At 49.5% G+C, this 22,924-nt stretch overlaps 1 protein-coding gene across 3 annotated transcripts in view; it reads left to right on the top strand.

The window, feature by feature from the left end:
- The window catches only part of EOGT (EGF domain specific O-linked N-acetylglucosamine transferase), a 35,735-nt gene extending 13,117 nt beyond the window's left edge, over positions 1-22,618 (top strand). For all 3 annotated transcript variants that reach the window (XM_061551841.1, XM_061551840.1, XM_061551842.1), the window contains 13 exons: positions 839-947; positions 4,358-4,452; positions 7,038-7,142; positions 7,982-8,088; positions 8,802-8,905; positions 9,199-9,291; positions 11,277-11,348; positions 12,133-12,219; positions 13,140-13,208; positions 14,750-14,811; positions 15,909-16,028; positions 17,554-17,656; positions 18,078-22,618. In XM_061551841.1, coding sequence (XP_061407825.1) covers positions 839-947; positions 4,358-4,452; positions 7,038-7,142; positions 7,982-8,088; positions 8,802-8,905; positions 9,199-9,291; positions 11,277-11,348; positions 12,133-12,219; positions 13,140-13,208; positions 14,750-14,811; positions 15,909-16,028; positions 17,554-17,656; positions 18,078-18,224 — 1,273 coding nt within the window. In that variant the 3' untranslated portion in view covers positions 18,225-22,618. The remainder of the gene's footprint in view (positions 1-838; positions 948-4,357; positions 4,453-7,037; positions 7,143-7,981; positions 8,089-8,801; positions 8,906-9,198; positions 9,292-11,276; positions 11,349-12,132; positions 12,220-13,139; positions 13,209-14,749; positions 14,812-15,908; positions 16,029-17,553; positions 17,657-18,077) is intronic.
- Positions 22,619-22,924: the final 306 nt, after the last annotated feature.

Raw genomic sequence — 22,924 nt, 5'->3', positions numbered from 1 at the left:
CGAATGCACCAGCGCGCACTCACTTATGCATCACACCGTATCCGAAGCATTGTCTCTCTCACTGATGTATACAAAATTGTCACAGCCGCAATGTCACTGTCGCACTATTGGCACCCTCCCAGCTGTCATGGCACTCTGCTTTCTGGGTTGTCACCCTGCTGTGCCGTGTTGCCATGCTTCATGATGAATGTTGTGGAAGTGAAAGCCAGCCCTGCTTTAGCAGCAGTCGCCCTGTTGCGGCCAGCCACACTCCTGTTTGTACTCTCTGTCTCTGTATACTATTTATATGCTGTTGAGTTATACCTACTGTGCTTTCGTTTGTCCCGTCTGTTGTTTGTAAACTCTCACTTGCGCCGTATTCGCTGTCTCTTCTGCACCGCCTCTTTCCATGCATTCCTACCGCAAATATGTCGGTGAGCTTTATGGGGTGAAAATCGTTTGGTTTTAGTCTTTGCTTACCTTTCCTGTACTTTGCATTTCTATCGTGTTTTTGTAATTCTTTGTTGTTGTAACTTTCTGACCCGCCCCTACTGGAGATCTGTAAAAAAAAAGCTTTATAGCTCATCAGATTTCTCCAGGATTAATAAAAATTCTGATTTCGATTTGTCAATCCGCTGCTGGAATGAATCCCTCCTCATTCTTTGTCGGCCATGAGGATTGCTTGGCCATACATCACCGCGCTGATCAGTGCCGTTGGGTTAAATTACCGGTTTGTGTATCATGTACCACCGGTGTCAGCTGCGGCCGGGAAACGTTAGCCGTGGCCGGGAGCGAAACCCGCGTCAACGGCTTCATATATCGCAGTGCCGCTAACGGCGTCCGCCGTTTTTTTTTACAGGGCCAACTCCGTGGAGGCGGCGGAGTACCTTTACTGGCGTCAGGCGGACTTCGGCTACGTGAAGGAGCGTTTGGGAGAGCTGAAGACCCTGTGCCGAGCCAGGCAACCGGTACGGACGCTACACAACCCGTCGCCCCGCTCCCACACAGAGGGGGTAAATTTTGTCAAACTGCACCGCTTTAAATCGGGGTTGGGTAAACATACGTGGTTCCAGAGAGATATATATATGGGCCGCGACTTTGTTTAGTTTGGCTCCACACCTTCGATTTGGTACGGTTGGCTACGTACGGTGCGAAAGAAGTTCAACATACATACATACATACAAAGTGCACTTCCTGGTACATTTCTATATTGTTTTTGTGATTCTGTCATCACTTCGGGGTGTACAATATGAGGGTTGGGGGCTCTATGCCAGGAAGTGTTTATAGGTAGTTTTGAGCGTTCTGCCCTCAAATCACATGATGCCATAGTAATCTGCACAGAGCAGTCACGGGATCTCTTAAGCTGTAGGTTTCATATCCCTTGCAGCGATTGCATGACGTGGAATCCACATTGCAATACGAATGGGTGGGACGTGCAGAGGTGTAAAGTAGCCTTGAGAACCCGGTGTACGTGTTTGAGTTCACTGGTTAGGTGTTCATGGTCGGAGATACATTGAGCTTTATGGTGTAGCGTTTTGATGCGGGAATTCTTCTGGGATGGATGGTGGTGGGAATCAGTTTTAGGTAGGCGTCAGTATGGGTTACAGACAGAGTGGCTCATTGAGCCATCTGGTCTCCTTTTGATTAAAACATCCAAGAAGGGTAGCATGCCATCCTTTATTACCTCCATGGTGAATTTGATTTCTGGGTGTATTAGCAACAATCAATTATAATCTGTTTTTAGTGTAAGAATCGACTTCAATTGACGGCTCGATGCGTCGGTATGTGCCTAAAGAGTGGAAATAAGCTCTAGACCTCGCCTCACGAGTGAACCCAGTGCATTGTAACATGGCAAAGAGATTATCTTGGTTTGAAAAAAAAACTATGTTCCAAACCTTTTTTTTCTGAATGCAAGTGTTGCTGCTGCAGGGGTTGTCATTGTATTGTCAAAAGGGTCTCAAAGAATAAACAAATAAGTGGTTTGGTGGCTTTTACCACGGGAGCTCTTATCGGATTTCTAAGGCGGGGCCGCCTGTGATGTCTGCGCCTGCCCCAGGGAGGGTGTTAAGAGCTGGGAATGAACTTTCGAAAAGGTTTCCCACTCGCCGGAGAGCGTTCGACTGCAGCGTTCGGTCTCAGCACCGATCCCTCTACTGCGATCGGTTCTTACGCGATGTGTGCGCCATATCCTGCGCGTGCAAACCCGCGCATGTCCTGTTTGTGATTTGATCACATGACCCCTGCAACGACTAGGGGTTATACAGAAAATAACCCTCTCAAAATACCGTTGTGTTCCCGAATTATGTTGGTGGCAGCCAACGTGATTGTCAAAGTGACCCGCGCGAGATGTTCTCCGTCCGTACGGACGGACACAGGCAGGGCAGGGCAATCGCGTCGAGGCCTTGATGACCCCACGTGGGGCGAGCGCTGTCACTCTCCGCTGTGGGATGCCGCGTGCGCCGCAACGGGCAAGCGGCTAGTCACGGTGCAATGGTTTTGCACGAACCAACTCCAGTTGTATGCATGCGTGTGCACGTTGAACTTCTTCCGCGCCGTACGTAGCCAACCGTGCTCATCGGAGGCGAGGGGGGAGGATAATAAACTAAAGACAAGAGGCAATTCTGAATAAAAATTCAGAATTGCCTCTTGTTTTCGAAATGTTATCCAAGATACATTAATGTCTTTTGAGCCGCTTAGAAACAAGGGAATTTCGTATTTAACTACCAAAGGGCATAACTTCTTACAGACGGGATGGCTTGATACGCACCAGACACTTATCTGACACTAGACATTAATTACGCACCAGACACAAACCACTCGCATGACACGCACTAGACAATGACTAGACAGTGACCAGACACTCACCACTCACCAGACACTCACCACTCACCAGAACACTCACCACTCATGTGATACTCACCATTCAAATGACCACCACCGCTCACTATTTACCTGACGGTTACCAACGCACAAGTCGGCAGACACTCACCACTCACCAGACACTCACCAGAACACTCACCACTCATGTGATACTCACCATTCAAATGACCACCACCGCTCACTATTTACCTGACGGTTACCAACGCACAAGTCGGCAGACACTCACCCGACAGTCACCACCTGATTTGACTGCTCTGACCGGACACCACTCACTAGACACTCACCAGACATTCGCCTGACCCTGACCAGACACTCATGGTGAGTGTGTTTCACTCACTATTTTAAACTACTTTCCTACATGCATGCGGTGTGGTGTGTTGCAATGGAGGTGAATCACACTGACTAAGGTGGGTGAGTCTTGGCAGGGTGTCTATAACAGGGTGTACCTGCAGCACATTCACAGCAAGGCCTGGGATCAAACGTGCAGGGTGGGCTGGGGTGGAAGAAGCTGTAAAGATCGACCTGAAATCGAAGCTCGCTGCTTGGAAAGTAACAGTGTTGGTGTACGGTGCTTTTTCTGCAATATTTAGCTGTCTTTTTTTGGATTTTTTGTTTGCACTCAGTCACATATTCACTTTAAGATGTTTCTTGTTCATGTTTTTGTTTGTTGCGGTTGCACCCGATTCAAGAGCCGAATGGCTCACAGGGCTATACCTAATAAATGAACTTGAAATGAACTTGAACTTGAATCTCCTCCGCTGCTTGGATCTGTCGCACGGCCAGCGTGCACGCCTGTTCACGGGTCGGTTTCCCTTCCGTCTCTCGAGGCACTTGGTGGTGTATGTTGCACCGTCCGTCTCTTCGCTTCTGTCTCTCGTCTCCACCGACTGCTTGCGGCGGCGCTGGTGGTCGTGGCGGTTTTAGTCGTCGTCGTGGTGGCGGTGGTGGTTGTGGTGGTTGTGGTGGTGGTTGCTGCTTTCGTTGTGGCGGTGGTTGTTGGTCGTAGGGGAGCGGTCGAGTAGTAGCGGTTAGCGCTGCGCTACGAACCCGGCGACCCGAGCTCGATTCCCGCTCATGGCCAACATCGGTGACGATCATCTGAACCGGTCCTAGGTCGACTCGACCTCAAATGAGTACTCGGTGCGATGTGTAAACACTGGGGAGACAAAGGCGGTCGGACGTGGTGCTTGCCACCCACCCCCTCGTGTGCCGTGCCAGCCTTCATCGGTGCTACTCGCTAACAGCACTTGCCCCAACAGTCTATTAAGGCTATACGGGAGATCGTTGTTGTCAGTGTGTGCGCCTACGTGTGTGTGTGCGGGCAGCGGTAGTGCAAAGGTTAGCGCAACAGTCAAAGTGGCCGGGCGTGGTGCTGCCCACCCACCCCGTCGTGTGCCGTGCCGGCCTTCACAAGCGCTGCTCGCTAAAAGCCCTTGCCCCAACGGTCTGTTGAGCTTATACGGGGGGGGGATCTTTGTCTTTGGTTGTGGCTGTGCAGGGCGACTCGTCCCTCACGTGCGTGCAATACACGCGCTACTGCCGCGCCACCAACCTCTACGTCGACCTGCGCAAGCCCCGACGCGGCACCGACAGGTGAGGCCGCTCCGCCGGCTCAGGGGGGAGCTCCGCTCCACGTTTCACCTGCCGTCGACACCGAACAAGCGACCTACCGGAGGGGAGAGGAGGGATCGAGCGTTGCTCCACGTATCCTGGGTCGTTCGCTCGGTGCATCTCCCCACAATCGAATCGACGTTCGTCCGAACTAGCCTCCTGGGTGCGAGGATCGCGATGCGCAGATGCCGCAGTTGAATTGACACGGCAAGACGGGCGGTGCGTACGACGCAGGCCGTAACGGATGAGATTAGTGCAGAATAGACAGGCAGATGGGACAAGGCAGTAGTCCATCATCGATGACGTGGTGCCGTGATGCTCACTTGTAGTACAGAGCCTCGCTTGCAGAGTTGCTGGCTCATGCACTGATGGAGCCCCTGTGTGAGTCGCCCACCTGCGGGGGATGATGATGGTGTCCGTCGAGGGCAGTCGAGAATGTGGGTTTGTGACAGTCTATCTGTGCGGCGGATTTTGAGTTTGACTGCTATCTGTCTAGAAGGGTGGGTTTACTCTGGGCAAGTAATTATTTGTAATCACGTTGATTACCATTGATTTGTACACTCAAGACGCATGCATCGAATCACGCTAGCGAAACTACGTGCTTTATTTTTGCATATCCTTCAGAAAATTAAACGCCCACGTTGCATTTATGGTGGTGGTGCAAACACAACTGTACACACAAGACGAAGCAAACAAGAAACAATGCCAAATGATACGAAAAGGAATTGATCCTCAAGTCGAATCAAAGACCCCAAAACTTGACAAGTCACAAATCCCTCGGGTGGGTGGGTAAGATTATTACATTCCTGATTTGTTTATTTTACAGAAAACACAGTCAATGAAGGAATTCACAAAATATCGTAAACGTAAGATTCTCTGGTAAAGGTCTCGGCGAGGTTTAAATAATCGGCATTAATCTTCTTGGTTCTTTCAGTAAAGTCACGTAGAAGGGAAGTAATAAAATAATAAAAATAAAACATAATTTTATTATGTTTTATTTTTATTATGTTTTATTTGTATTATTTTATTACTTCTCTTCTACGTGACTTTACCGAAAGAACCAAGAAGATGAATCCCTGCAGTCACGAAAGCTTTAAATCGAAATCGGCATTAATATTAAGCCATTTTACGCTGATTTTAGTTTTATCACACTACCAGTTTTGCTCATCATGATTGTTGTCAGCCACCGGTTTGGTTGGTGCAATTTTTGTAACAGGACCCACCCAGTGCCGGACTAAGCTAGTGCGGGGCCTGTAGCATTTGTTATAAAGCGGCCCTAAATAAAAACACGTACATATTCAAACACAAATGTTTTACTTGCATAGTAAAGTAATCGTATTTTTTCATTTGCTATACAGCCAGATAATACGACAAGTCACTAACCTTAAACACCAAGTCGTTCATGAAAGCGGAAGGCGGTATAGTACTATAGTAATAGAGCAAGTGCAGAATCACTGAACCGGAATTGATAACTTGAAAGCATTTAGCGCGGGGCCCTTGAAAGTGCGGGGCCCGTAGCATTTGTAGCTACTTTTGCTACTAGGTTAATCCGGCACTGGCTCCACCTACCCACAAACTGAATTCACCATTGCTGAGATGGTGCAATGTTCGTACAGTCGCGCTGTGTGCAGTTCGGTGGCGACTGAAGGAGATACAATCAAGGAAATAAGTGGAGACGACCAAAAACGCCCGTCACGTACTCATTTATCAACGAAACCATTGAAAGAGTGTTTATGTTTTCGCTGAAGAAGAACATTCTTTTGCCAGATGCAGGAAAACGAGTCGCGGCTGGCCTGGTTTAATTCAGGTAAAACTGGATGGTCGCGCGACGACCTGAAGTGGAGATTTGCATGATGGCAGGTTTGAAATCGTCACGGCTAATGGAAACTATGCAAATTCTCATGATTATACGGCAGTTGAGTAATAGCACGTGTGACACCTTTTAGGTTTGAACGACACGATGGCCCATGATCCTCCATTTATGTAATTGCGTGCCTACATTTGTGCACAAAGCGAGCGCTTGTTCGCAAGCGCTCACTGTCTCCCTGGTGCTGATGTTCTCACACTATGGCAGGTACTCATTTGAGGCAGAGTCGACCGAGAGGAAGCCCAGGACCAGTACTGATGTCACTCCCCGCTAACGGGAGCTGTGGCTGAGAATCGAACTCACGGCTCAGAGTTGATAGCGCAGTGCCATAACCAATGTGCCACTGCTCCCCCACTACCCACGTGCACAAAGATAAAGTTCCCCTACATCGCGACATACAGGATGGTGGGACAAGCGCCGTTGGCGAGCACCTACGAAGGCCGATTCGGCACACGAGGGGGTGGTGTGGCCAGCTCCACGCCCCGGCCGCCTTTGCCTTCGCAATGCTGATGTTTACACGCCGCACCAGGCGTTCCTACGAGGCTGCGTTGGACCTGGCGAAGGCCCAGGACGGGTTCATGTGATCGCCGCCGGTGTTGGGCGCGAGCGGGAATCGAACCTCGGCATCGGCGGGTTTCGCAGCGAATCACTCAATCACTCGCCTTCCGTGACCGCGCTTTTCCTCCCCTCCTGTGGCCAGGTTTAGCGAAGACTTCTTCGAGGCCGGGGAGATTGGCGGCCGCTGCGACCTGGACGCGGACGCGTTGGCGGCTGAGGGCGAACACAAGAGCCCCCTGCAGTCGTGGTGAGCACCGGTCGCGCCGCTCGCACCGCTCACCGTCGCTCGCCGTCAGACCCCAACCACCACCCCCCCCTCGTCCATCTCCTTTGACAGTCCAGCCCCCGTCAGAATTGGAATCGGTGGGGGGGGGGGGAAATCTTAGTTCCGGAGGAGGAATTTCGGTCCAGCTGTGAGAGATCTTTTTTCCCCCACGTGTCCGGTGTGGGTGCGGGTCGGGCGAGTCACAACAGTAAGCGACAGGAGTGCAAAATAGAGATAATGGTAAGCAAGTCACTAACTATAAATAAATCAAACGTTACTTAATTATGCAAGTCCGATTTAGCAAGGCAACAATAACATCAACTACAAAACAGTCCCAGACCACACCAAGATAACACACAGTATTAGCTCCTCAATATATGTGGAGTCTACGGTGCGAAAGAAGTTCAACATCGGCTGTACAAAAAACGATGGCTAATTTCACGTCAACCACCCACGTAATGAATCAAATGATATGTATAGCTACTCACCGAGTGCTGTGGCTGCTTGCTTCCTGCTTCCTGATGCCTGACACCGCTCTGTTTGGACCACTGCATCGGGCGTGGCAAATCCCCCATTTCAATTTCCGGTTTAAATTCAGGTTGAATTTAGGTACAATCTTTAAAAAGTTCAATTTTTCTAAAATTTGGGGGGCCGAGTCTGGCCCGCGTGCCGGGCGTCAGACACCCATACACTAGGGCCAACCCCAGTCTACGAGCAACCCAGAACATCTCCCGTGCACAAATCAAAACCCTGGCTTAACGTCTCCTCGTGCCGGTGTCTCTGCACCCCCCCCCCTGACCCCCCCCCCCACCCCACCCCAGGTTTGCGGAGTTGCAGAGCTTCACGCAGCTGGAGCGGCAGCCCGAGGAGAGCGGCCGCTGCGACCTGGTGGTGGAGACGCCGACTTACTTCATGAAGCTCGACGCAGGTGCTCGGAAAAGCGGCCCCCATCGTGCCGCATTCCTCCTGCCCAGGGGGCGTCGGCAACCTGCGGCTTCGGTGCCGCGTGCGGCTCTTCAAGAGCTGTGCAGTGACGTCGTTTATTTGAGGACCTCCGTCTCGAATTCACCACAGTGCTGTGCGGATCTCGAAATATTGAGTTCTGTTTTTTACCGAATTCGAACAAAAAATGGACGTTCTTGTTATTTTGGTTGTCGACCCCCTGCTCCAGTCCTGATTCTGATAAACACTGAGGGACGGCCTGACACAGTAGTGTGTATGTGTGTATGTACGTGTGTATGTATGTACGTGTGTATGTGTGGCCTGGCACAGGCGTCGTGGTGACGCCACCGCCACTTAGTGGCGAATGGCGGTTGTTGTTGTGTATTCCCGCTCATGGTCAACACCAGTGACGATTATCTGAACCGGTCCTGGGACTCTCCTAGGTCGACTCAGCCTCAAATGAGTACCTGGTGCGATATGTAAACATAGGAGCGCAAAGTATAGGAAAGGTAAATAAATGACTTAAAAACATATAAAACTAAACCATCTTTCCAGATTAAGCCCACCGAGCTATTCACTTATTGTTCGGAAGCCACCCGTCACACAAATGATAGCCCAACAAAAAGTGGCTTATAGCGTGTGTAAATTCACAGCGGCCAAGATTAATCTGCACACTGTGAATGCGCGCGCTGCCCACAGGAGTCAACATGTACCACCACTTCTGCGACTTCGTCAACCTCTACATCTCGCAGCACATCAACGGCTCCTTCTCGCAGGACGTCAACATCGTCATGTGGGACACGGTGAGCGCACGGCCGCGACCCCCCACTGCCCGCTTTAGTCTTGTCACGTCCGATCAGCACGGTTGGCTACGTACGGTGCGAAAGAAGTTCAACATCCGCACGTACAGCACAGCCTTGAACTGAGTTCCTGTTGTACTGGGAAGACAATTTTTGTCGGGGATGGCACTGGCCACACAACCACTGCCCTCGCATGTTGTGCCAGCCTTAATATGTGCTCGCTCACCGCACCTTAGTCCCCACGGGGAATCTTGATGCAACTCTGTGAATGTGTGTGTGTGCGTGTGCTCTTGAAGAGTTTCTATGGCTATGGAGACTTTTTCAGCGACACCTGGAGTGCCTTCACCAACTTCAACATCACCCACCTCAAGGACTACGACCAGAAGCGGGTACGCGCTTCGCCCTGGGGTCACGGTGGTCAGCGCTAACGGCATCGTCAGAAGTATAACGATACAGGGACTCCTCTACTTACGAACTTTCAGAGACGCTAACAAACCTTGTCCATATTCTTGGTTCTTACGGTAAAGTCACGGTAGAAGGGAAATAATAAAATAATAAAAATATAAAACAATAAAAATTCTCACGACGTTTCGACTGCAACACAATCATCATCAGATGTGAAATCCACAAATTTTCTTGCTGTGGATTTCACACCTGATGACGATTGCTTGTGTTGCAGTCAAAACGTCGTGAGAATTTTTATTGTTTTATATTTTTATTGTATTATTTCCCTTCTACGTGACTTTACCGAAAGAACCAAGAATATGAATCCCTGCAGTCACGAAAGCTTTAAATCAAAACCTTGTCCAGCTGCCTGTTCGGACCGAGAGTCTTAAGTTCCACCGCTGCACGATAGATGGCGGTGGTGGCATCAACATCTTCAGAACGTGAAGAAGCAGTTGGCATCTACTTCTACAGGAGATTATACAACTTTTAAAGCCGTTCTCCGTGTTTAGTGTACACGCCGTACAACACGTTTGGAATCGACAGGAGCAAAGTTGGACTTACGAACAAATCGACTTACGAACAGACCTCTGGAATTCTAGATTTGACGTTTTCGTGACTGCAAGGATTCATACTTTTAGGTTTTTTTGGTAAAGTCACGTAGGTAAAAATAATAATAATAAATGAAAATAAATCAATTAAATCACAATAATTGATTTAGTTTCATTTATTATTTTATTTTTACCTACGTGACTTTACCGACAAAACCTAAGAGTAAGACCTCTGGAACCTAACGTGTTTGTAAGTAGAGGAGTATCCGTATTGTGAAAAAATACGTTTTTGCAGTAAGGTGCGGTGAGTGATAATGATAATTTTCATATTTCGAGTGATATCGGAACCAGCCCTGGCACTCCCCTCTTCACCAACCCACACTCCCCAGCATGGTGAAGTATCTTTAAACAACCCTCGTGCACACCTGTCAACCCATACAATTTATCCATATTCGCTGAAGAGGTGGAAGTAACTCTTTGGTTCTTGCGGTAAAGTCACGGTATAAAGAGAAAATAACAAATTAAATAATAGCATACGACGTTTCGATTGCAACACAAGCAATCATCATCAGGTATAAATGAAAGAGAAAACAAGCATAGTAAACTTAGAAATATCATGCAATACAACACAGAGAGTCGGCTAACATAACAGTCAACACCCTACCTAATTGTTATGCTATTATTTAATTTGTTATTTTCTCTTTATACCGTGACTTTACCGACAGAAAGAAAGAGTAATTCCTGCAGTCACGAAAGCTCCAAATTAAGTTTGAGGTGGGAGTGACAAATACAGAAGACAAATCCGGGTTATTTAATATTGCTCGATTTTTTTTAATTTGGGCTCCTATTGATGTAATTATTTTGCCAGAATATTCTTCAAATATTAGAGAATTATTACATGAAAAAAAAAACAGATTACCTTTAGTTCTCCGAGGACAGGAGGATTTATGAGAAGAGCATGAATAAGACAGCTGTCTCTTATTTTCTTCTAGTACACAGAAGAAAAAAAAGTCTACGGACAATCGGCTGTTTATAGACAAGAGTTTGTTTGGACAAATGCAAACAAAAATACGAAGCAGTTTGCACTTTAGTCCATCCGCCTATTGTCATTGTAGAAGAGATATTTTCCGGTTGTTTTTGTTTGAAGCAGCCCAAGTAAAATGTTTATTTACTAGATAAGGCCCACTGAGCTATGTAGCTCTTTTTCAGAAGCGGGGAGAGAGAGAGACATGCAAACTCCAAATATACAGCAGGCGTCAGGGTCGGGATCGAACCCACGACTTCCTGTATACCAGGCGAGGGAGATAACATCTCCTAGCCACCGCGGCGGTGCGAGTGTGAGTGGCGTCTCGTGCCCTTGTCCCCGTGGCCGTGCGCAGGTGTGCTTCAGGGAGGCCATCTTCCCGCTGCTGCCCAGGATGCGCTACGGCCTCTTCTACAACACCCCCCTCGTGAGCGCACGCACACGGCCGAGATAATGCACACACGCACACATGCACATCCGCGTCCCTGTTGTTAATCCACTGCTAGATGGGGCGGGCGGGCCCTTCTCACGCTGTTTGTGGAGGTTGTTCGGCCGTACTTTACCACATGGGGTCAGTGCGGGCTGGTGGAGGCATGTGGCACGTCGACATTGGAGCACGGTACAATACAGTCGAGTACTGACGGTGGATTGTGCCGCACTGCTCTCTGATAATAACCTAGCCCCCCGCAGCAGCCTACAGCGCCGTGTTTGTGCATGGTGGTCGCCACGCACGCAACAGAAACTGTCGATTTTACAATTCGCTTTTTAATCGAATAAAGAATATGCTCTTTTTTTAGCAGGCAATATTATTCATAATCGATTTTTGATCTTGCCACATTTTTGTCGTGAAGCTCTCCACCACACCCAGGCATAGCCAAACACAAGCGAGCCCGACCCGTGAGACACCTTCCGGTTGGCTACGTACGGCGCGAAATAAAGTTCAGCGCACAGTTCACGTGAAGTTGTGACGCGTGCAAGCGGCGCGTGATGACGTGCCAATCGTTACCATTATTAGCTCGCGGGCCAGTCGAGGAGCAGTTCTCACAACCGAGATTGAGCGGCTGTTGGATTCGACGTTTTTCAGCCTCGAACATCTCCGGTCAGAAACCAGGACGTCACAATACAAACATCTCTTAAACGGCGGAGTGCCTGCTAGCCAGACGGCAGGTGGGGGAGCGAGTGGCCGTTGACCCCAGGGCGTCTGTGTGCAGGTTCCCACCTGCTCAGGGACGGGGCTCTTCCGGGCCTTCTCCCAGCACGTGCTGCACCGTCTCCGCGTCCCGCAGGAGTGGCCCAAGGTCCCCGGAGGAACCCGCGACGAATCCCCGTGCACACATGTCACATGACGCGTGACGCATGACACACAACACACGTCACATGACAAACGGTGCACAACACGACGCACCGATGCACAACACACGACGTACGACACATGACACAACAAACACGACACATGACACACGACATACAACACACGACGCACAATACCTGATGCACAGCACACGACACATGACACATAACGCACGACACATGACACATGACGCACGACACACGACGCGTGCTTTGTACAAGGCCAATGTTGCCCTGCAAGCGGTTTGGCCCAGAGGGAGCTCTCCCAGATCGGCAAAGGGGGCGCTCAGCCGTGTCATGCATTGAAAAGTTAAAAGTGTCTTCCTGTCAAAACAAGTAACGGGGTGGTATGAATCTTCATTTGTTGGCCCTGAGCCGGTGATGGAAATTCATTATTCACCGAGCAAAGGCTTTGTCTCTCCATTGGGCTTCAGTTGATGATCCAGTGCATCGTTACGTAGCCTACCACCCACTGTTGCTTTGACACATTAATCACCGCAGTGCGATGCGTGTGTGTGCGTCGTATGCTGGGGAGTGTGGGGAGTGGTAGTCTAGCGGTTAGCACGCTGCGCTACGAACCCAGCCGCCCAGGTTCGATTCCCACTTACGGACACCACCAGTGACGATTATCTAAACCAGTCCTGGGCCTCCCCTAGGTTGACTCGGCCTCGAATGAGTACCTGGTGCAGTGTGTAAACATTACCGCTAGGGAGAAAAAGGCATCCGGTTGTGGTGCTGGCCACCCACCTCCTCGTGTGCCGTGCCTGCCTTCATAGGTGCTCGCTAACAGCACTTGCCCCAACAGTTTGTTAAGGCTACACGGGTGGGGGACCTTTGTCTTTGTGCTGCGCTTGAGTGGCGGCTGCAGGCTGACAAGGTGCGCGTGACGCTTCTCGCGCGCAGCACACAGTTCCGCCGCATCCTCAACCAGGACGAGGTGAGGCTACCCTGACGATGTGCACACGCTCATGTACACACACACACTGACGCACGACCCACTGGCAGTCGTGTCTACAGCTCTGTGGCCTGACTTGGTCGGGTCACAGAGGCTAGGAAAGGCCGGGCTATGTCCGCACCTCCGATAAACACGGTTGGCTACGTACGGTGCGAAGGACGTTTAACACACATACATACATTACTTGGATGGGTGACCAAGATAACACATTCCTGCGGAGGGAGCTGGTAGGAACGTTGGGTTGCTCGGTCAATGGCCAGGGTCAACGGCGGCGTGGTGTATTCCGCAAATATGGCCGACTGTGAGGGCGGGCACAAGCCAGCGTGAGTAGGTTAAACGTTGAGTTTTATAAGGGCACCACGGGGTGACCAGCCCCTCCCAACCCCCCACCCAGCCCCACCCTCCGCACCCAGCCCCTCCCCACCCTCCCCACCCAGCCCCTCCCCACCCAGTCCCACCCTCCCCACCCAGCTCCACCCTGCCCACCCAGCCCCTCCCCACCCAGCCCCTCTCTGCACGACGGACACAATAATCCCCTGTGGGCTGGTGTAACCAGGAGGTTCCTACCAGTATAAATATTGCATTACTGCAAGTGAGATGAGCGAGTTAATGCATTTTGTGAGAATGTCACCTACGGTACAAATGCGTTGAATTGGAGAAGGGTTGATTGGTTCAGGGTTCAGAGCACCACTGCTGAGATCACGGATTCGAATATTGAGTTTGAACCACGCATGACTATACAACACTCTCAAATGGTGCGAGTTGATGGTCTCAGTCTGGTCGCCAACGAGTGCAAAAGCAAATCCCACCATATTTAGTTTGGCATTTCATGCGAGAAATATGCGGTTTTTTTTACGTGAGAAAGTCCCGTACCTCCGAGCCTATCATCCCTCTGGGGTCAATAAATTACATACCAGTGGTTCTGTGAAAATCTGTGGATGCGGCTGTTCACTGACGTGGAGTAACACATTGCTGCACTTTCACAGTTTTTGGCTGATGTTGCAGTGTGTCATCCCAAGTCAGTAATTTTCAGGTCATTTTTGCCGCGTTGGGATGTTTGGCCCAATACCATATGCATCGTACGAACCCAGACGAAACTCATTCAGAACAGGGGGAGAGCATGCAAACTGCACACACAAAGAACTTTCGAGTTTATTAAACTAAACTATAAACTATTTTTATTTATACCAAGTAAGGCCCACTGAGCTATGTAGCTATTTTTCAAAAGTGACCTGGCCACAAATGACAGCTCAACGAAGTGGCTTATCGCGTGGACATTTATAGCAGCCAAATACTCTAAACACACTTTTCTAAATGTGGAGGGAAAAACCGGAGGACCCGGAGAAAAATCCATGCCACCACAAGGAGAGACGTAGAAACTCCGAATATACAGTAGGCGTCCGGGGTCGGGATAGAACCCATGACCTTCTGTCTACCAGGCGAGAGTCTTATCACTGTGCCATCGGACTGCCGCCCCAGACGATGCCAGTAGCCCGATTGATTACTGCGATTGTCACCGGCAGCTCATCAAGGCCATGAAGACGGTGTCCTGGCTGGAGGTTCGGCTCGTGGACTTCAACAGCAGGTGAGCCGCTTTGCCCGCGACACGGGGCGTCGTTTTGTATCGACAACACGTAATGACCCATTGATTGCAAGGCACGTATATTAATAATAATAATATTGAGTTAAAGTTTTTATACAGAGTAACGTCATTTACAAGGAGCTCTTTTGCCAGCGTTGAACAAATATAGCGGCTAAAACTTTACGTCGTGCCAGTTGATATTTCTGTGCGTACAAGGACTGATGTATAAAATCCTGCAGGCTCACGCAGACTCACGGAGAGCAGCCTCGTTGCAGGATGGGTTATTTACCTGTGTCACGCAGTCACGCTTGAGAGCGACACCTCGTCTCGCGCGATCGTTTTGTGTCAGTGGCCAATCACCCAGTCTCAAGACCTTCCTGTTTGTAAGATATATCTGTTCGCTGTTTCTATAAGGAGTATTGTTGACATGCAGTCATATTTAGAAGTTGTGATTGCAACTTGTATTGTACTAACTTGGTGGCGTAGCCATCGGGTGTGCAGGCGGTGCAACTGCACTGGGGCCAACAGGCCAGGGGGTACGAAGAGGCGAGAAGGTGGACGGGGGGGATCCCATTTCATTCCCTGCACCAGGAGCCAGAGGTCGCAAACGGGTTTTGATTCCTTACCCGTACCCGTACCCGGCCGCACCAGGGTCGCAAACGGGTACCCGTACCCGGCCGTACCCGGCTGGGTACGGGTAGGGTACGGGTATCGGGTACCTGATTGCGACCTCTGGGATGAAGCCATGTTGCAGGCGCGGGTCGGTTGATTCTAGGAACTTGAATTGTGAGAAGAGGCAAGACGTTGGGAAATGAGTGACAAATAGTTACTCACCAGTGACTCACGGCCTACCCGTACCCGGCCGCACCAGGGTCGCAAACGGGTACCCGTACCCGTACCCGGCTGGGTACGGGTAGCCGGGTATCGGGTAGGGTACAGGTATCGGGTACCTGGTTGCGACCTCTGCCGTCAGGTCCCACCGCCCCGACCCTGCATCCTCCAGCTATCGTAGCTCATAGTGAGCGCTCGCTTAATGATCTTGTCATCTTTTCTTCGTTCGTTCGTTGTGCTGCTGCTGCTGTTGCTGCGGTGCGCCGCAGGCAAATTGGGTTTGTAGATCAGCTCAAGGTCACGCACAACTCGGACATCTTCATCGGCATGCACGGCGCTGGCCTTACCCACCTGCTCTTCCTCCCCGACTGGGCCGTGGTCTTCGAGCTGTGAGTTCCCCGTAGCCCCGCACGCATGGCCACCTATTTCATCTCCTGGTTGAATAAAGTGCACGAAAACTTAAGATTTATTGAACGGTTGGGCACCGTTGAAGAGTACTTGAGTTAAGTTCTAGATTCTGATTGTTGTGACCTAGATAAAAAAAAAAACTGCCATTACAAATTTTACCACAAATAATTACAAAAACACGCATCTGCCACTGTTTTTACGTAGGAGAGCATTAGTGAGTACCAGTAGTCCCTTTCAGGGGGATTCTGAGTTGGAATGTTTGGCCACTTTCTCTTTGGGAGAAAACCAGAGTTACCCAGAAAGAGGCTTCGTAAAATCCGGTTCACAAACCATCATGCTCCCGTGCCATCTCGTGGCCACGCTGAAGCCCAGCTGGTTTGCCAGTTTCACAACATTTATAGCCTTGTTCACGTTGCCCACCGTGTAGTTTAATTCGCTTGTCCGGTACCGTCTTAACAGCCATCGCTGTGTTCTCAGGCGCTGCAGCCGTAGGTGGTGGTAGATTACTATTTTTTAGATTATTATTTTATAATTGTTTGCTGTTATTCATCCGGTCTAGCTCGGTGAGCCCTACCCCGGGTGAACAAAGATCCCCCGTATAGCCTTAACAGACTGTAGGGGCAAGTGCTGTTAGCGAGCACCTATGAAGGCCGGAACAGTACACGAGGGGGTGGGTGGCCAGCACCACGCCCGACCGCCTTTGTCTCCCCAGTGGCGATGTTTACACACCGCACCAGGTACTCATTTAAGGCTTAGTCGACCTAGGGGAAGCCCAGGACCGGTTCAGATAATCGTCACTGGTGTTGGCCGTGAGCGGGAATCGAACCTGGGTCGCCAGGTTCATAGCGCAGCGCGCTAACCGCTACACTACCGCTCCCCACAACCCCTGGGTGAACACACACACACGCACACACAAAAAACACAGCCGTGTGATCCACCAATTTGGTTTAGAGGGGTATGTCACTGTGCCCAGCAAGTAAATGTTTTTGATTGTCTTTTATAAGACAGGGAGCTTGTGTCGTCTTATTGTGTACCGTTGCAGGACACCCATGAAACAGGGCCCTTGCTGCTGAAATAAACCATCCATCTGAATCGAAATCTTATTATTACTTATTTATTCTACACAGTTGCTACTGTTTCCAGCTACTCCGCGATCAGTGTACCTCACAGACACACGCAGTAGGTGACAATGCGGAGGTCGTAGATTTTGTTATCCTTCCCCCCACCTCCGCACTTCCAATTAGCACGGTTGGCTACATGCGGTGCGAAAGATGTTCAACATACACACATACAGAGGACTCTGTGCACTGGGCAGTAATTTGCATAACGCACGGGAGGGGTGTTGTGAGAAGGAGCTAAAACAGATGCAGTTTGTTAGAACAGGATGGGTTTTTTGAGTGCCTACATAAACCACTTGGGTGTTTGAGACAGGAGTAATGTACGTGTTACTGCGCAGGTGAGAGAGAGCTTTGCCGAGCTAACCCCATGCCTCGTGGTCCCACCCAGCCACAACTGCGACGACCGCCACTGCTACATGGACCTGGCTAACCTGCGCGGTGTGCACTACATGACCTGGATGAAGGATAACTTGGTGTTCCCGCAGGACAAGGTGAGTCTCAGCCACTCGTGCGCCCGCTCTCGGCTCGGCTTGGAAACTAAGTAGGGTTGAGCTTGGTTTGGCGTCTGGATGGGAAGTGTTTGGCTGTGTCAGACTCGCGAAGGAAGCCTTTACAATTCATCATCGTCGTCGTCATCCGCCACGGTCAATCCACTGCTGGATTAAAGCCTTCCCGGGCCGTCTGCATCCCACGCCGGTCCGCAGGAATCGGTTGAGAAGTTCAACGCTTTTGTGCTGTTAAATTTCGATTTAAAGCTTTCGTGACTGCAGGGATTCATGCTTGCGTTGTGGCCGAAACGTCGTGAGAATTTTTTTATTATGTTTTATTTTTATTATTTTATTATTTCCATTCTACGTGACTTTACCGAAAGAACCAAGAAGATTTTGTGCTGTTGCTTTCATTTCCTTCCAGGGCCATCACCCGACCATGGGGGAGCACCCGAAGTTCACCAACTACTCGTTTGACGTGGCCGAGTTCATGCGCATGGTCATTCTGGCGGCGGACAAGGTCCTCCACCACCCCAGGTGGCCCGGCAAGAGACGGCACGAAGAGCTGTGACCTCGGCTGACGCCGGCCAGCCGGACATTTTTTTTGTCGGGGACGCCGTGGCAAGGCCAGCCGTGCGAGCCGCACCTGAAATCCAGCTGGCCGATCGGTTTGTTTCGTCAAATTCCAGAAGGACGTTTTTATTGTTTCCCCCCCCCCCCCCCCCCCGATACATTGTGAGCCATTCCAAATCCAGAAAGCTTCCATTTCAAGATGGGAAGGTCTCATCAAAGCGTCGTGTAGATGGTCTCTCACGGAGGAGGGACATGAAATTTGAGCAGGTTCAGTTGTCGACTACGGCTGGGAAGTTTCTGAATCTTGAAAATTGTAATCAGAGCAACATATGATGATGCTGCCTGAATCCCAGTTGAATGCAGGTGTTTGTCTAAAAAAATTATATTGTTTTCATACTGAAGTTCCAAAGGGAATGACATGACCTGATCAAAGAAGTATGAATGATGTAAGATGTTGATTTATTTAACTGAATCTTTGCACATTTGCAACCAGATTTACGGAATGTTTTACTTTAAAAGCCATGCATTTAGTTTTTGTCATGGAAGTATCTTGAAAGTATGTATACATTGTTATTGTTATTTTGGTGGCTTTTGGACCAGGGCGAATGTGTTTACTTAAAGTAACAAAAAGCGCAGAAAAGCACGTGAGAACTTACGTAAAATAGTGACGGCACTCCAGGTTTTACCCACAAGCCTTTGCTCCCCACTCCTGTGTCCCGCACTCGTCCTTTTTCCCACCCTCTCCTAATTCCTTATGCATCCCTCGGCTAACCGCTGTGCACTTATGCCTCGTTTTCACGACCATTGGCAACCAGGCCTTGCCGAAGCAGCAACACGGCACCACCAGTCACACTCCGTGCCCTGTGAGGCTCTGTTGGCTTGACTTCTCACCCCCATATTTAGGCAACAATGGAGAAATTATCTTGAAAAAGACATTGGTTGCTCTCCGATGCGTATCAGGTTTTTTGTAACCCCAACGTTCCACTTCACGTTGCTCTGGGAGTCTCCCTCAGGGATTTGGAAGTTGCGCGTGGCGGGAGCGAAACGTCGGGACATCGTTGCCGAACGGCGCACGGCGCGACTCCGAAAACACGCCGGAGAGCCGTGCAGCACGACCGCGAAAACTCACGCAGCAACCTTGCTCTGTTGGTAAAATTACAGAAAGCGAAAAGGTGACATTTGACTAATTCTAGATTTGAAGCTTTCGTGACTGCAAGGATTCATACTCTTAGGTTTTTTCGGTAAAGTCACATAGGTAAAAAAATAATAATAATAATAAAATAATAATAATAAATGAAAACAACTCAATTAAATCCAGACGTTTCAGAGGCAACACAGACGGATACTTGTGTTGCCTCCGAAACGTCGTGATTTAATTTCGTTTATTATTATTTTATTATTATTATTTTCCTACGTGACTTTACCGAAAAAACTTAAGACATTTGACTACTTTAAGTTAAAATAGTAATTCCTTATTAGTTACACATCGCCACTTATTTAAGTTATTACAGCCGGGAAATTTGACCGCGCCATTTCTCGATGCGCACACACACACACACGTACGTCCCCATTTCCAAGTTCACCCTGTGACAGGGTCCGCCCCGGATGAAAGTGTGGGCCCAGGTTATCCCGAAAGATCACAGCGGCGTTCGTCACTGGCCGTGAGAAACGGGGGCAACGTTTTGTCGTTTTTTTATTGCGACTCAACACGAGCTCGGTACAAAGCACCGGTCACAGTACAAGGGTGGGGGGTGGGGTGGAGGGATGGGGGGTGGAGGGTGAAGGGGGGTGGGGGGGTAGAAACTAAACGAGAAAAACCCGGGGGTGCGGGCTCCCTGCCTCCACCCCACGTGGGGACCGTGCGAGCGAGAACCTGAACGCTTACGTGGGGAGGGAAGCGCAGGGGGGAAAGATGAAGGACGCCACGGTGGCTAAGAGATGTTAACTCCCTCGCCTGATATGCAGGAGGTCGTGAGTTCGATCCCAACCCTGACGCCTGCATATTTGGAGTTTGCGTGTCTCTCTCTCTCCCCGTGGTCGCGTGGATTTTTCTCCGGGTTCTTCGGTTTTTCACCTCCACATTTAGAATGATGCGTTTAAAAGAGTATTTGGCTGCGATACATTTCCACGTGATTAAGCCACTTCGTTGAACTATCATTTGTGGCCAGGTCGCTTCCGAAAAAGAGCCACAGAGCTAAGTGGACCTTTAGTGGTAAAATAAAAATTGTTTAGTTTTAACTAAAATAATGGGGGGTAGAGAGGGGGCTGGGAGAGAGGGGGAAAGGGTGACATCAATATTTGTGTAGGCAGGGCAGCGCATTCGTGCAACGTTGACCCCCGACTTTCCAGTAAATGTGGAATGTTGCAGGACAACGTAGGGGGGCGGAGGTTGGTCCAAGGGTCCCAGCCACAGCGCTGTATGTTTATGCGGCGCGTGCACCGATTGCACGAATACATAACCTTGTTTAATGTGTAACGTGATGGCTGCTCTCGTGAACTTATACGGGTGGACAACAGGTTCGTTTAAAATACCAACGGGGTGTTTCTAGTTTAACACGGACGCTTTCGCGACCAACATTATCCATAAAAGAGGTTTTTGGGTTAGATCGAGTATATATAAATGTGTCGTTAAGCCCGCCACCACCCGAAACGGTCAATTAGTAAAAAAAAAAAAATCGTAATTACCGGCGAAACGTCGTACTCGAATTGTATATCTTGTGGGTTTACTCTGACAACACACCGGTGTGTTGTACTAGTAACGAATTGGCGTGTTTTGTTAACGTGAAAAACCTAATTGGCTGTGTCGGGTGGTGGCAGGTTTAACGACACATTTATACCTATTGAACTAACCCAAAAAACTCTTTTTATGGAGGGTGTTTTTTTTACTGCTGCTGACTGAGGTTTAATGCGAAAGGTCCGTTGCAGGAAAGACTGAGAAACAGATCTGTCAGCGTTCCTGCCTGCCACTGCAGGGGGTGGGGGGGGCACATTGTATTGTGCTCGATTTCATCATATCAGAAGCGAAGCAGATTTGAGCCTGTAATAGTCGGTCACCAGATGTCGCAGGGTTGCAAAGTAACCAGGAGATGCCGGTACAGCGGTGGGTCCTTGAATGTATTTGTGCGGATCTTCTGCATATTGTCCCCTTGCCTGTGTGTGTGTGGGTCTTCTCTGGGCGGTGCCGTTTTCTCCAGTACGTCACTCCTGGATAGAATCCACCAAAATGTCTCAATATATAAGACCTGTCCTGTTAAGAGTGTTGCATCGACAGCCAATCCCATTGTTTACAAATATACTTTCGACCCCTAATCGATCAGATGCTAAGCAGAATTGATCCTGATTTAGCGCTACGATGGGCGATCGCCAAAGGTGAAACAGGTGGGGCATAGGCTGCTGTGGGGTTATGTTGTTTTCCTGTACTACGCTCCCACGTGCATGCAGCCTGCCTTCTCCGAACCCGCAGTGACCAGGCAAGGGTTCCTTGCTTAGGCCCTTGCACGCAGGGCCGAGTGTCGTTCAGCAGCCTTGAAAAGGACTGAAAGTGTCAGGATAACTGGCGGCCGTTGTCCCGTCTTCGCTTTCTTGACTATTTGGTGGCTGACGGTCGTGACGTGAGAACGTGCAACCCTGCTCCAGCCGGCACAAAGGTGACTAATCACTGGGTTTACAATCGGAAACGAATTGCTACCGACCCCCCCCCCCCCCCCGCCGCCCCCCTCGCGAAATCACGAGCTGCCTAAAGACATCTTATTTTACTTTGTGGGGAATTAGGTTTGTGTCTGAAGTAGGATGCGGGGGTGTGACAGGTATTAACAGCATAAAGCACAGACGTGGAAATAATCCAAACTTGCACGTGAATTGAATATGTTTCTCTCACTTGAGATCAGGACATATATATTTATACCTCTGTTACTCGAACTCATTGTAGGAGAGTGAATGAGAACGGAAGGATAACCTGGTGCAGGTTCAGGAGGAGAGACAGGCGTTTAAGTAGAACAATCCAGAAAGGGGACAAAATGATGTGAATTCGCCACTTTCCAAAATGTGAAAACTCCGACGACGGAAGCGATGGAAGTTTGGGTGTTTGGGGAAAGATGCCAAGAGGCAGAAAGAGAAGGATGCCGCTTGACTCAATTGACAGAAGGAGCCGTGCAGTGAAGAATCGGCTCAAGATGGGACAGGATGAGAGGGAAGATGGAGACAAAGATCTGCCATGGGGAAGTGGAGTAACAAAGATAAAGGCTCCTAAATTTCGATTTAAAGCTTTCGTGACTGCAGGGATTCATCTTCTTGGTTCTTTCGGTAAAGTCACGTAGAAGGGAAAGAATAAAATAATAAAAATAAAACATAATAAAATACAATTCTCACGACGTTTCGGCCACAACGCAAGCAGCCGTCAGGTGAAGAACAGGTCTGTCGGAAAGACAGCGAAGAACAGGTCTGTCTTTCCGACAGACCTGTTCTTCGCCTGAGGACGGCTGCTTGCGTTGTGGCCGAAACGTCGTGAGAATTATTTAATGTTTTATTTTTATTATTTTATTATTTCCCTTCTACGTGATTTTACCGAAAGAACCAAAAAGATAAAGGCTCCTGTTTGGAAGTGTAAACCCAGCCGATGAATTAATGACAGTTGAATTGTTTAAGCAATAACTTCTTCAAAAGCAGAAATTGTATTAGGAAATTGAGGCCAACGGAGCC

Source organism: Lethenteron reissneri, chromosome 15, assembly GCF_015708825.2.
Source record: "Lethenteron reissneri isolate LAM-NWPU_2019-01 chromosome 15, ASM1570882v1, whole genome shotgun sequence".
NCBI lineage: Eukaryota > Metazoa > Chordata > Hyperoartia > Petromyzontiformes > Petromyzontidae > Lethenteron > Lethenteron reissneri.
This window is presented reverse-complemented; position numbering and strand designations above follow the sequence as displayed.